The 15,428-nt window shown below is 33.4% G+C and overlaps 1 protein-coding gene across 1 annotated transcript in view; it reads right to left on the reverse strand.

Moving 5' to 3' along the window:
• The window catches only part of LOC148952714 (uncharacterized), an 89,590-nt gene extending 84,154 nt beyond the window's left edge, over positions 1-5,436 (reverse strand). Inside the window, exon 1 of the mRNA XM_089087759.1 lies at positions 5,365-5,436. Within this exon, the coding sequence (XP_088943885.1) occupies positions 5,365-5,436 (72 nt within the window). The remainder of the gene's footprint in view (positions 1-5,364) is intronic.
• Positions 5,437-15,428: the final 9,992 nt, after the last annotated feature.

The raw sequence follows: 15,428 nt of genomic DNA on the forward strand, positions 1-15,428 counted from the left end.
GATATGTTCATGGCCAAGTTAAAAAAAAAAGAACTTTAACATATACGACTTCAGGTTAAGCACTATGCATGCACAATGAGATTTACTAACACTCAAAAGGTATTAGTTAAGTTTCAGCCAATCAGAATTTTTGTAGAATTTTTCAGCCAATCCCAAAATATCCTTAAATTCTGAATACTCAAATTAGCGCTAGCTAAATTTTGGTATTATTAAAATCTCTTTTGTTACGACTGCTATTTTTTTCAATGAGGTTAAAACTCATGTCAGATTGGCTAATTTATACAAGCTGGATCTGAATTGACCACTGAAAATTTCAGGAAGCCTGGCCGAAACTAAAGACACATAAAATAAACTGGCTAGATTTGAAAAGATTTGGTAGCCGAATTAAAATTTCATTAAAATTAATGGTTGAAATTAGATGAACCTGCCCTAGTTGTCGGTGACTGTCAAATGAGAATATCTTTATAGCATTTAAATGTTATCACACACAAGGTTATCCTTGAAAGACTTCAGGGTTACACTTAAACTTAATGAGAGGGGTTAATTGCACAAAAATATACTATTTTTGTTTATAAAGGGTATAAACTTATGGAATAATTTGGATAATAATATGAAGAAACTAGAGAATTTTAGTGGTTTTAAAGCAAAATTGAAAGAAAAATTATTAAGTAAGTATGAATTCTAGTTTTGTTTGTTTTGGAGGTGACTTGATTTGATTTAATTTAAATTAAGTTGTAATTGCTTGTTGGTTTGTGAGTGCGACCCCACAACAGGAATATTGTATGTAGTTGCTGTCCCTGTACTATTATTATTTTTATTCTTTATTTATTTTTTCTTTCTTTTGTTTTCTCTCTTTTTTTCTTTCTTTCTTATTATAGTGAATTTAAATGACGTTATATGTATGTATTTTTTTTTTTACCTGTTTCATCCCACATCAACCGTTTGGTTTTGGTGAATCATATTGATTTTTGTATTTAAACTTTTTGTTAAAGTTAATTAAATAAATATATCACTATATCATTATATTTAAACACTAAATATCGTCAACGCTTTCTGAAGTTGACTCTCCCCCAAACCTAATCTAAATCTTGTGCATCAGATTAAAATGTGCCTTAAAAATGTGGATTCTTACGTATAATCCAGAACACACTCAAGAAGTGAAGTTAGGTGAATCATAATGAAATATACCAAAATATGATGAAAATATAATACCTTATTAACAAAATTATAGAAAATGCAGCAAATAATTATGGAAAACAGACCGCCTAGAACGCATTATATTAAATACCTAACCACCTCTATATATTAAATATATAATGTAAATATACCTGCAACGTAGATTATTTCACGAAAGAATAAGCTAATTATAACCGTATGCGAGAGTGTGTTCTTCTTGCGTGTGTCAAACTTCTTGAGTGTGTTCTGGATAATACGTAAGTACCAAAATCTGTTCTAAAAGATCAAAAAGTCTTCATTTCTACCTCCTGAACCCGATAAATCATATTCCCCAAGGTTTCTTAGAAACGAATCAGATTACCAATCTTTCTCCGCCTTTCTATTCAAACCCTTGATTACTACATAATACGTCTAGAGGTACGACATCTTCTGAGAGTGAACAATGTACGGTGATTACATGCCAGCGGTTGCCAAAAATTCTACAAGATTAGAAAGTCAACAACCGATATTTAGGAAGAAGTCTGGGAAATTTCTAAAAGATGCAATTAGGATTTAGCTGTATCTGACGTGGCTAATCAGTCGACCTTTGGAAGTGGCATGTATGAGCTGTGAATAGAAGAGGTCGTGCAATCGAGAGGGAGAACAAAGACTCTGATGGGGAGAGAACCTGGGGCTTGAGAATAGGGGCTTCATTAGGAAGAGGACTGTTAGGTCCATGCCCATACAAAACTGAAGGGAATATTGCAATAATTGAAGGGAAACTGGCTTACTCTTTTACTTTTACTTGTGGCCAGTTCCTGGTTTTCAAGGTCTTTAAAATTCTAATTTTTAATAATAATTCATATTTATAGTCAAATTGTTGAAATCTACTTCAAAGGACTTATAATACAAAAATATAAATAAAAACATTTCCGCCCCCCACTCCCAACGAATTCTAGGCCAATTTATACCTGGAAACCGGTATTGTCAAAGTTTTTCTTTTGGTTGTTTTTCTTTTGAAGTTTTCAATGCAGTAACAAATTTTCGTCAGTGTTGCCACGCTGAACTATAGAACGTAAAAATATTCATTCACCAGCAATCTGTTGTTTCCCGAAGACGTTCAAAGGAAAGCTACACCTTCTTAAGCTACTTGGCAACCATGTGTTTTAGTTATTTTTTTGGCTGATTTTCCGCCTAAGCTTTTTTTTAATTTGGCACCCACTATTACCAAAAACTGCATATGAAGGTCTTTTTCAATAAAAACTGAATTCCTAATTTTTCCAAATATTTCCCCCCTGGAAAACGAAATATAAATGTTAGTGTAAGCTTACCCTTCACCAATTCAAACAATTGCATTTCATTTTTCCTGTCGTCGGTACTTAAAGGGTGGATTCAATGCCGTATCCAGGGGGGTTTGGAGTTTGACCTTCCATAACCCCTCTCCCCCGAAATTTTTGTCCGACTCGTACAGGATTTATTATAACGGATCAGGATTTATTGGTATCTGCTTATGTTTTATGTATTGTGAATGCGCACTAGTGCATTTTAGTATTAGACTTGGTTAAATTGGCCTAAGAAAAGAAAATCAGTCATCGGTCGTCATTCCAGGAACAATTTATGGCAAATCGTTCCAGGAAATTTATGGCAATTTCGCCATTGAACGTTCATAACTAATCGTTCATAACTTCGGAATTGCATTTTGAAGCTCTGTTACTGGTTGTCCCATTTGGCTTATTATAAAAATACCCCTTCCCAAAACAAAGGGTTAATGATCTTTTCATGCCACTGGACTCCTAAAATAAAACACGCCTCATTTTTTCACAAATGTGATTTTCCGTCCGCCTTTAAATGTATCCTCAGAATGGCATAGCTGTCAACGTGATGTTGATACATAAATTTGATGTATATAATTCATTGTATCAAGGAACAAATATTAATGGACTTCCATGGACTTCAAATTATCAAGGACTTCCATGAATTTATGGGGGAGTCTAACTTATGTATTGAATTATATAACAGTGTCTGCTTCTGGCTATGGATTTGTATGAATAAAAAATTTATATATACATTTACGGACTTGGTCTGGGAAATAGTAAATAATTTGTAAGCACCATTGGATGAACAAGCCAACTATAAGAATAACAATAACCAAAAGTAAAACTTACGCAAAAATTCATATAAACAAATTTGGATACATTTTAAAGTTCTATCTGTACCCCTCCCCCCGAACTAAAACCTTCCCAAACAAAAAACTGGATACGACATTTGGTGGGTTTCTGAGGATCACTTTTGATCGGGAGGTGTTCCACACTGCCACACTGATCGGGAGGTGATCACTGTAGGGTATTCCTGGTTATATTTTTCTGCCTGCAAGTTTCTTGGTGCAAACATGTTACAGATTGGGTAGGGACAAGAAAACTCATGGACCCTCAAATCTTGCAAGAATCATCTTAGAAACAATCTCAAAGGAAGATTGGAAGCAAATACTTGCAGAAATTAACCAAACTGTGAAGTTAAAGCGCCATTGAAGTAATTGATCAGGTAATTCAATATCTTTCACCAGAAGCAGTAGTTAATGCTCTAACAACTTGTTCTAGTGATTAGCCAAATTTTGGATTTCTTAAAACCGATAAAATTAAAAGAATGAAGATAAAATCGGATTTCCGAACAGCTAAAAGTGATAGTTTATAATTTGTGTAAGTAACAAAACCTAATGAAAATTATTTCGCAAAATAAAAAAAAAAAATCGCAAAATTATATTGCAAAACACGAAAAAAGAGCTTGGACGTCCTTCAGATGAAGTTACTTATAATAAATAGAAGAGACTAAGAGAAATAACGACCGAAATATTGAAAAGGACAAACTTAAAATGATTTTTCAAAAAAATTAATTTTGGAATTGAATGAGTAAAAACAATAATTCCGCAGGTATAAGACAAAATTATTATTTTTTAGCTGTAAAAAAAAAAATCATTGAAAAATTTATAGGAAAATGTGAAAATAATGGTAATGTTGCTGTTGCTCTTCGTATCTTAAATGCCGCTTTTGAGCAAAAATAGGTTTCAAAACAATAGCTTTTGGATAGCCGTATTCGGGGCTGCCTATTCGCGGAAATATACGGAGGAAAGGCAAGTATATTTTTCCATTTTCTTTTAATGAGAATACCATTTTTATCAAAATCTGGGGAGGGGGCAATTTTGTTGTTTTTCAATGAAGATACCAAAAGACGATTTTTAAAATATGGCAAATTGCCCCATCCCCCTGTTTGGTACCTCTGACATAGAGCAAAAAATTGTTGAATCTGCTGAAACCCTTTTCATAATCAAACCCTGGCATTCAATGGAAACTGAAAAGAAGGCGGCCTCCTCCAATGACACACTTCCAACAAAACGAACCCTTCAGATAAGTAACCCTTACTTTCCATCAAACCAACTTCAGCACAAGAAATATTCTTTTATGCAAATAGCTTTGAATGAAGTCAACATTCACTTTTAGCCTTTGTCAGCCAGCATCAAAAGCCTTATTAGAAATTCATTAAAATCAACTTCAAAATTGATCACACCTCTATTTTCTAATAGATCTTAGATCTATTAGAAAATAGATCTTAGAATGAGCCTTCAAAGATCTTCGAATGAAAGGCCACCAGTTTAATTCCATAACTACGAAGTCTCTCTGAATTTTGACTTCAGTAAATAAAATAACAAGGAAAGTAAATGGGGCGGACAGGCTATTGAATTTGACAAGAAGTAAATTCCTTACTGCATATGTAAAAGATAAAACAGGACATGTTCGAGTAAATTTTTGTTACCAAAACAAGTGCCAAAATTGCCGAAAAAAATAAAAGGAAATATTCGAGTACATTTTTGTTACCATTACAACTGCCAAAATTGCCAAAAAGATTAACAGGAAACGTTCGAGTATATTTGTTACCAAAAAACTGCAAAAATTGCCAGAAAGATAAACAGGTAATGTTCGAGTATATTTTGTTACAAAAATAACGGCCAAAATTGCCAAAAAAATAACAGGAAAAGATAGATTATGTTTTTGTTACCAGAATAATTACCAAAATTGCCAAACCCGACCATTTGTAGCAGCCAGAATCAGAAACATCAATAAAAATTTATCAAAACCAACTTCAAAAATGGTCAATTCCTGTATTTCTTAATGTTCACGCAAAAGAGCCTTCAAAGATTTTATAAGGAAAGGCTACCAATCCAATTCCACGGGAAGGCGGTCTAACCGTCAGGAGCACTAACGTAATTTCGTCTACAAAATCCGTCATAATGTCGACAAAAAAACGTCAGAACCACTAACCGTCATAACATCTAAAATTTTAGAACTTTAGTTTTTTGGGGTTTAGGGGGAATAAGGTACCTAGGTTAGTTTAGGTTACGTATTTAATATATGCTCTGCTTTTTTCCACCCCCCTGATGTGCAAATATATAGCCAAAATATGTTTCTAAACTATTATGTGCTTATTACTATTATATAAACTTATATATTTTTTTTTAGATGTTATGACGGTTATGGTTCTGACGGATTTTCCTTTTAGATGTTATGACGTTTAGTGCATGTGACGGTTAGTCGAAATGGTAGCTCCCCCAATTCCACATCTACAAAGCTCTGAATTACGAAGGTGACAAAAGAGACACTTTTCACATCACTAGATAAAATAACAAGGAGAGTATACTGGACTGACAGCCTACTGAATTTGACAGGAATTAAATAGTTTAGCGCCTTTGTAACAGACTAATAGGAAAAATCAATCATATTTCTATTTCCTAAATTACCAACTTCTCTAAATGTCACCCAGCATCCTAAGCTTCATCAGAAATTCATTAAAATCAACTTCAAAAGTGATTGCCTCCTCTGTTTTCTAATATCCTCTAAGAAGAACCTTCAAACATCTTGAAGGAAAGGTAACCAATTAAATCTATATATATATATATATATATATATAGTTAGTTTATGTGTGTAAGTTCGTCTGCAAGTAAACTAAATCAATGCATAGCCTAGAGTTATACCTGCGAGGGATGAAGACAGCCTTAGCAGCCAAGAGGAAGCCAAGGCCCGTTAGCTAAAAAGGTGTGTGGTAAGGCGAATAAGACGTTATTTTATCCTTATCTTTAATTATAAGATTGGCAAATATATGATGTTATTTCAAAACCTAGTCATTCATTTTTTTTTTTTTTCTATGAATTTGATTATGTAAGAATTATGTTATTATAGCATTCAGCTTAGAGCTTTACATAAATTATACTGTTTCAAATAAATTTATTAGATGTTTAGCCAATACCAGCCGAAGCTTAATAACATCCAAAGAGATAGAGTCAATGGAGGTCTCCTTTTCCCACGACATCTCAGAGATTCTAAATTCAGATCCCAATGTCTTGAATTAGGAAAATAGAAAACCGAGGCTGAAACCAACATCGACTTTTTTCTGTTAATTACATCTCTTTCTGGAGATAATTGAATATCGGCCCCATTCATGATAATAAGGCAAATTCTTCTTCTCCACGATGAGCGAGTTGGAAAAAATGCAGTGCTGCGAGACTCAAATTTTATTTCCAGTCAAAAACCAAATTATGGCGACCATCTTTCTTGGCATTGAGCCAAAATCGAAAACCAATTCCACGGTCCAACAACGCCAACTTACTACTCTGAAAGAATGAGACGAGAGGTATCAAAATCCAAAATTACCACACTGTTGTAATTTAGAGTTTTCAATGGGTCTTGTTTTCACACCCTAAATCTCGACAAATACATTAAACTTGTAAAAGATGCATACTCAAAGAAGAAATATTTTTGGGCAGTCACCAATTACATTAGGGTAAGCTAGATGGGTAGGCGTAAACCTTTAGATTAACTATTTTCATAAACCCGGTTTATTGGTTTAAACTGAATAATAACCGGTTTAAACTGAAAATTCGGTTTATCGGGTCAAACTACAGACAAGCAAAGGAACTACTTGCAAAAATTGCACCTCAAAAAATGTTGCTAATTCTACTGGATTAAGATTTCACACATGAGAACCAATCAAGAAGTAAAAAGGCGTAGTTATTAGCTTTCCTTGATGACATAAGCTTAAAAATTAATGTGATTAGCTCAAAAAAACTTCACAGACATAAAAAATGAAAGTAAGGCAAAATTTAACCAAAACGATAGGAGTCTTTATTTTTATTCTAACTCTGAAACATAAATAGGTCATTGAAGTTTTTCTGCTCTTAAATAGGCCATACTACTGTTGAGTCTTAAAGTATTAAAACCCTTAGAGATCGCCATTTTCTGTATATAGGCCTAACATGTTTTGGGTGATTTATCCTTGCTAGTTCTAAGCGCCGACATCTTCTACTCCTGCTGCCAACTCAGCAGTTAGCCCCCCAAAAAGGATTAGATCAGTGTCAGCACCTTACAGGACTAACCCATCTAAAAATTCATTCGTATCGTTTTTTGAATAATGTTTTTATGTCAGTGACTAAGATCATAAAAAGCAGCACTATGAAAGGTGCTAAAAAAAATGTTTCTGTAATGCAGAAACAGTTCCTTAATCTTGCTTAAAGTACGCGCATAGTAAACAAGTGAATCTTTATAATAATTTGTGGTACTCTTCTATTAGCTGGACTCTTTTTATATCTCAAACTCGAGATACGTTGAAAAACCCGTTTTTCAACGGGATGATACGAGACTCCGCTGTAGAGAAATACAATGTATACCGTGCTTTTAATTGCGCATACGATATTTAAAGTTTGTTTTTTGGTGTTTTTTTGGGGGGGGGGGAAGAGGTACCTAGGTTAGGTTAGGTTACGTATTTAATATATGCTATGCTTTGCCCCCACCCCCTAATGTGCAAATATATAGCCCAAATTTGTTTCTAAACTATTATATAGTCATACTATTTTATTTTATTTCATTAGCATCAACCAAACTAGCACAATATAAAAGAGTCCAGTAAATAGAAGAGTCCCTTTTTTATTTGCACTGATTGGAGACATACAGTTTTAAATAATACGCTTTTCATAAACCAAATTACGGAGCTAGTTTATATTGATTCTGAGCAGTCATCTTATTCTGTAAATGTTCATCTCTAGTTCAAAACTTTTTCGTGTTGACATAAAAGACAAAATAGGGGACAAAGAGCCAGAATATATCGTAGGAGGTGGGGCAACACTGCTAAAGGCGGTTTTAGAGGAGGATAGTACTGCCCTGGTTTCAGAAATTTTAAGGGTCCAAAATTTCAAAAAAATAATATAACGGTTATAATCATTTTGTAATCCTTTAAAATTTCATTCTTATTAAAATAAAGTAGAGAGCGCAGTTAACAAATTAAAATAATCAATAAATCATTAACTAATTGATAAAATAAAAATAAAATGAAATACAATTAAATAGTAATAATTAAAATCAAATAACTATCAATGGGTACTAGTGCATTAGATGGTCACTCTTATATATTAAGCAAGGAAACCAGTCATGCAATGACAGACGACACGCCAGAAACCGGTTATTTTCAAAGAGACCGCTACTAAGAAATGGAATGCATAGTAGTTTTCATTGCGTTTACGACACTTAAACTGTTGTTTTTGGGGTATAGGGGGGAGGGACCTAGGTTAGGTTACTTATTTAATATATGCTATGCTTTACCAACCACCTCCCCCAATTGTGCAAATATATAGCCCAAATTTGTTTCTAAGCTATTATATATTCATCGTATTTTATTTCATTAGCATTAACCAAACTTGACTTTTTAGAAATGACCATATAATGCCCCAGTAGCTATTAATGTTATTAAATAAAAAAACAAGTTTTTTAAACTGAAAGTAAGGGGTGATATTAAAACTTAAAACGAACAGAAATTATTCCGTACAGGAAAGGGGCCGTCCCCTCCTCAACGCCTCGCTCTTTACGCTAAAGTTTTTTATTGTTTTAAAAAATAAAGTTGTGAGACAGAGTCAAACTTTAGCGTAAAGAGCGAGGTGTTGAGGAGGGGACGGCCCCTTTCATATACGGAATAATTTCTGTTCGTTTTATGTTTTAATGTCGCCCCTTACTTTCAGTTTAAATTTTTTTTTTTTATTTAATTTCTGATCGTTTTTTAGTTAATGCAGCTTTTATTTTGGCTCACCGTCATTGAATAAGTAAACAAAATTTGCATAAAAATTTTACTTTTCTTTTGCTAAATGGCTGTCTCTAAATTTGGTTCTGACGTGATTTACAAATTAACTTACGTAACGAACTTCTATATTCGTATATTTTTCTTCTGGCAAAAAATACAAAGTTGCAGATTTTTGCAGATATGAGCTTGAAACCTATGTAATAGGGTTTTCTGATACGCTGAATCTGACGGTGTTATTTTCATTAAAATTCTTTCACTTGTAGGGGATGTTTCCCCCCTCTTTAGAAAATCAGGTAAATTTTCTCAGGCTCGTAGCCTTTGATGAGTAATACTAAACTTAATAAAAATTATATTTTTAGAATCAGCATTATAAGCCATTCTTTTGATACATTTATTGACATCAAAATTCCGTTTTTAAAAGTTTCGATTACTATTGAACCGTATCTCTTGTTTTTTTTATTGTTTTTTTTATTACGTATATATTATTACGTATATGAGGGGGTTCTATCCTTAGTAAATGCCACACTCTTTACTTTAAAAGTTAAAAAAAAATTAATTCACGAACCTCGGAATCACAACGGTCGTTTAATTGGAATAGATAGATCTTTAGAAACAACTAAAAAAAACTGTAGCATAAAGAGCGAGGTATTGAATTGGGGGAGAACCCCCTCATGTACGTAATAATTTCTGTTCGTTTTAAGTTTTAATGTCGCTCCTACTTTCAGTTGAAAGAACTTACTTTTTTAAATTTAATTTCTGATCGTTTTTTAAATAATGCTTGGAAATCCGGCGCCCCCTTCATAGAAATATCCCTTACCCCAAAGAAACATCCTCCACGGAAAGATTCTCCCGAGTAACCCCCTCCTCCAGCCCCCCCACCAGATAAAAATCCTTCCTGAAAATGTCTGTATATTTCCCATTAACCAATACAAAGTGTAAGCAATGGGCAAAGTTCATAACTTGCAGCCCTTCCCCTGGGAACTGTGGGGAATTAAGTCATCCTAAAAGACATATTTATTAGGTTTTCGACTATGCTAAACAAAATTGCTATCTCAAAATTTTAATTGGGTGACTTTGAGAAAAAAATGACCGTGGGAGGGGGCCTAGTTGCCCTCCATTTTTTTGGTCACTTAAAAAGGGCACAGGAACGTTTAATTTCCGTTCCAATGAGCTCTCCTACGATATTCTAGGACCACTGGGTCAATATAATTACCCCTGGAAAAAAAAAAAAAAAAAAAAAAAAAAAAAAAAAAAAAAAAACGTGATTTCCGTGATCCTTCTTCTGCAAAGGAGGCAAAAAATGAAAAATTCCACATTTTTGTAGATAGGAGCTTGAAAACTCTACAGTAGGGTTCTCTGATACGCTGAATATGATGGTGTGATTTTCATTAAGGTTCTATAATTTTTAGGGGGTCCTTCCCCCTTTTTTTGAAAATCAGCCAAATTTTCTCAGGCACGTAACTTTTGATGTGTAAGATTAAACTTGATGAAATTTATATATTTGAAATCATAATTAAAATCTGATTCTTTTGATGTATCTATTGGTATCAAAATTCCGTTTTTTAGAGTTTCGGTTACCATTGAGCCGGGTCGCTCCTTACAGTTCTTTACCACGAACTGTTTGATAATAACTTAAATTGTAAACTAACAATTGTAAACTAACGATAAATTCTTAATTAATTACAAAATTGGCAATAATTTTGTTAATAATTGAAAATTTTGTTAAAATTTGGCCTAAAATTTTGTGGGAAACAGGGGGAGGGGCGTTAATCAAAATTTTGCCTCGGGAGCAAAAGAGAGCCCAGAACCCCCCCCCCCCCCCCAGCGCTGCAGAAAATGACAATTCAAGATTTTAGCGCCCATTTAGAAAGTCGGGGGTCTCAAAACGGGGAGTCATACTGACTTACCTATGAGCAGTTTCTATTTCTGTTAGTTTTAATGCCTGTCTTCTCGGTGTCTTCTCAGACAGTAACGTGGTTGAAGAATTTTATTTTGCAACAGCCAAAATTATATTTTCTTTGCATGTATTTCCTCAAATTACATTTACTTAATATTGCCATAAAAATAATTTTAATTTATGTTCTTATTAATAATTTACAATAAAAAAAAACAATTTTAAATTAAAATAAAAAATGGATGGTTAAGAAGCTGCTTTGAAGGGTCCAATGACCAGAAATACAAGAAGGGGAAGCCGTTTGTATGAGGGCCAAACTGCCAAAAATGTGCTTTTAAAGTCATGATTTAGCTTGAAACCGACCACCCTGAGATCACCAGGGTAATTTATACCTGCAGCCCTATCCCCTCTCCTGACCATGCCACTAGTCTCAAAGTAAATCAGAGTCCTCTTTAATTCCCCCGACAATAGGTTTCAATGTAGATCAAATGAAAATAGTGAAGATTGCATTTTCTAGGGTGATTTTTATGCTTCAATTTCCTCATCCTGAATTTTTTCAAATCCAAGGGATTACTCTTTTCGAACACACAACTTGATGTACCAACACATCTCGGATCTACTCTCATACTTGTGTTCGGTTTTACTCTCGTTTAACCGGTTAGACCGGTTTGATATAACATATAGTCCCTTCTACCATTGTCACTGATTAAGATGAGACACATTAGAGAAGAATTCTCACGTATGCATATCACCCAGTCACCTGATGAATGGAATTAATACTTGATTATATCAAGATCTTAAGTTACAGAATGGAATTTCACATGCATATCGAATTACTGCTACTACTAGTTACAGATTATTGCAACACCAAGCTGCCTGAGGTTCACAAAGCTGTACACACTCCTCTTACAACCCAATCTATTCATAGCTTTCTATTTTCCTGTAAATCCTTTATTATGACCTCTTCCTACTCTGTTAGGAGGTGAAGTGCTTTTCGTTTGGTCAAAGATGGATGGCTAATAATTATTAGCCTTCTTTTCTTGTGTGAGTTTTTTTGTATCAATGGATTTGCTTCACGAAATGCCTTCTTTTTGTATACAAATTTATAAAAAAAATTGATATTAAATAACTGAGACTTCTCTATTCTTTCAGAATGAAATTTGGTCTTACTCCAGCAGCAACATCTGATTTTAATCCTGTAGTCACGTGCCATTTTATATGGGATACTCTTTCCGATTCAGGTTTCCACATTATTTTTTGTTTTTAATTATTATCAATTAAACTATTAATATCTGACTTCCATATGAGCTGGTGTCTTTTTGCTGAGTAATCAGAATAAATTCTTATAAGTTACTAAAATTATTCCCTCTCTCTATGTAACTTTTTCTGTTTTTAAGTTAGGGTTTAAATTGTATGCATCTTTTCTCTTCTATACAGGCCATGGAGCCTTAAGGGAGCTCAGAGACAGTTTTAGGGGGTACACTTGCCCCGGTTGCATAAATTTTAGGGACAAAAAATTTCAGATAAATAATCTAGAGATTATAATCATTTTGTAATTTTTGAAATTTTATTTTCATAAAAATAAAGTGGAGGGTGCAGTTAATAAATAAATATAATTAATAAATTATTAATTGATTAATAAAAGAAAAACAAATATAAAATACTAATAATTAAATTAAACTGATTAATAATAAGTGAAAATTTTAAAATGTAAATTTAAAAAATAATTAAAAGTGAATTATTAATTATTTAATAAACTGAAAACAATGTTGTTAATAGATGAAAATTTTATTATAATTTGGCTTGAAAATTTTTTTGGGAGACATGGGGTGGGGGCTAATCAAGATTTTGCCCCGGACGCAAGAGATGCCAGAATCACCACTGGTGGAGGTAAGTGCCTTGTATTTGTTTTCTTTTTGTTCTCAAATATATCTCGTCGATCTTATTTATGCTTTGACAAATCCAGGAAGATTTAACGGGCTTATATTAATCAAAAAATAAATAAATAATAATTTGCTTTCAGCATATCACCTGTTAAGAAAATCAATGCTTGACTATATCACAGCTCTAATTCACTGAATGGAATCTAATATGCATATCAAATTACTAGCCGCCTATTCATGCATCAAGCTTTTTGTAGTCAATGCCCTTATTTTCTGATGCAATAAGTTTTATATTAAGAAATAAATATCAAGAAATTGGAAGCTCCTCCTCATTCCCACCGGTACAAAATTTAGAAGAAGTTGTGCAGGCCCGTATCCAGGGGGGTTACCCGGTTTGAATTTTATCGGATTGGATTTGAAGTTTGGATTTTATTGGTGTACTGTTTTATAATAAAATTGAATAACCATGAAGAAAATGAAAGTAATTTAAATTGTCCCTATTGGACAAAGAGGGCCACGATTCAACGGGAATTAGAAGCTTAGGCCTGCTCTTCCCGCGATCAGTCTGAAGAACCTCAAATAAATTCTAAGAAAATGGGAGTAATAGCTTACTATTTTTTTCTTACCCCTGTCTCCTTCCTCAATCCTCAGAAAAATACCCTGATGTCCCACTTAGATTATGTACATCTGAGCCGTCAGTATTCATAACTCATAAAACATGGCCATGTATAACAACTTGAAGAAAGTATTGGAGAAAAGAACTGTAGCCTATTCACGAAGTTGGAACGATTTCTTATCATATCTTGTACCAGTATCCTTCCTTATTTACTTGCTCAGTTTTTATAATTTTTCGTTTTTTAACAATTATTCAATCAACAAATAAATATTTCTACGCAAAACCAGCCAATAATCTGATGTTTCCTTTCTTAACAGAAGAAAAGAGCAAAATTTTGAAAAAGCAGAAAGTCCTACAAAATAAATAAAGTTGCTGATGCAACTATTGTTACGATTTAAGGATGGAAAAAATAATCAGAATATAAGACAAAAAAAATTGTTTATTACTTTATATTTTTCTATTATTTTATTTTAAATTATTTTAACTTTACCTAGCTTCTAAGAAGAAAGCATGGCTGCAGTAATTCAAAGGATAGTATGTTACATAAAAATTACGCGACAGTGAAAGAAATAGAAAGTTATGTTTACAGTCTTGAGCTAGTTTTTACTTAAATAGTAAAAACGATTTTACATAGGATCAGCTCCTTAGCCCCGCCCTAAAACATCCCTAAAACTAGCTCTTTTACAAGTGATTACTGCAATTTAGAAAACGTAGTCTAGGTATTACAGCCTTTTCTAGCTAAAAGATACAATTCTGGAATTTGGAAAGTATCATTATACTTTTAAAAGAATAATAGAAGAAAATGCTTCTAATCTTTGCATCCCCCCTTCCTCGAAACATATGTTCTCGTCTTTCATTTTATACTAGGGTATATAGGAGTGCTGTTATTGATGTTAAAAGTAAAGATCGCCATCTAGTAGAGTCTAGGGTTAATTTAAAGCTGACATATCGGAGGGGTAACTACCTCCCCGGAAGTTAATATGTTGGTAGACTCAAGGATGAGAATATCAGAGAAACTTTCCAGGAATAGCTGAATACTAAACTTGAAAATTTAAAATTTGACAATGTGAAAGATGGTTGGAATAATTTTAGAAAAATAATTTGTGAAGTTGCTGAAGGTGTATTAGGGAAGAAAGCTAGGACTGCAGCTAAGAATATTAGTAAAAAAGCTTTATGTTTAATAGAAAGGAGAAAGGACTTGTACAAGAATTATCTGAGTGATAGATCGTATGAAAACAAAAGAAATGTAAAGAAAGTGGAGAAAGCATTAAAATATGAACTAAGGAGGTGTGAAGTGGAGGCCATGGATAAAATTGCCGAGGATCTGGAAGATGCAGCTAGACGGCATAATAGTAAAATATTGTACTGGCACGTTAACAAATTGAGAAGGAGTAGTCAATTCGGACTTGGCCCAGTTAAAGATAGGAATGGGGTCGCAATTAGCGATAAGGAAAAAACTAAAGAGAGATGGGCCAAACATTTTGAGGATTTGCTTAACCGAAATATAGTTGCAGGAAAAAATATAGAGGAAAATGAAAAAGTTTGTGATACCTTGGATGTGAAGGAAGATTTGTTTTGTGAGGAGGAATTAGCAACAGTACTAAAAGGGTTAAAGAATAATAAGGCTCCAGGTGCTGATAGGGTGGTAAATGAGTTTCTTAAATATGGTGGCTCTGAGGTTAGAAATAAGTTACTGAAGATTATGAATATGATTTTTGAAAAAGGGGAAGTACCTAACGATTTTAGGAAAACCTTAATTGAGCCACTT

The sequence above is a fragment of the Artemia sp. Qi Xiang Cuo genome, chromosome 4 (genome assembly GCF_049724085.1).
Source record: "Artemia sp. Qi Xiang Cuo chromosome 4, ASM4972408v1, whole genome shotgun sequence".
In the NCBI taxonomy this organism is placed as follows: Eukaryota; Metazoa; Arthropoda; class Branchiopoda; order Anostraca; family Artemiidae; genus Artemia; species Artemia sp. Qi Xiang Cuo.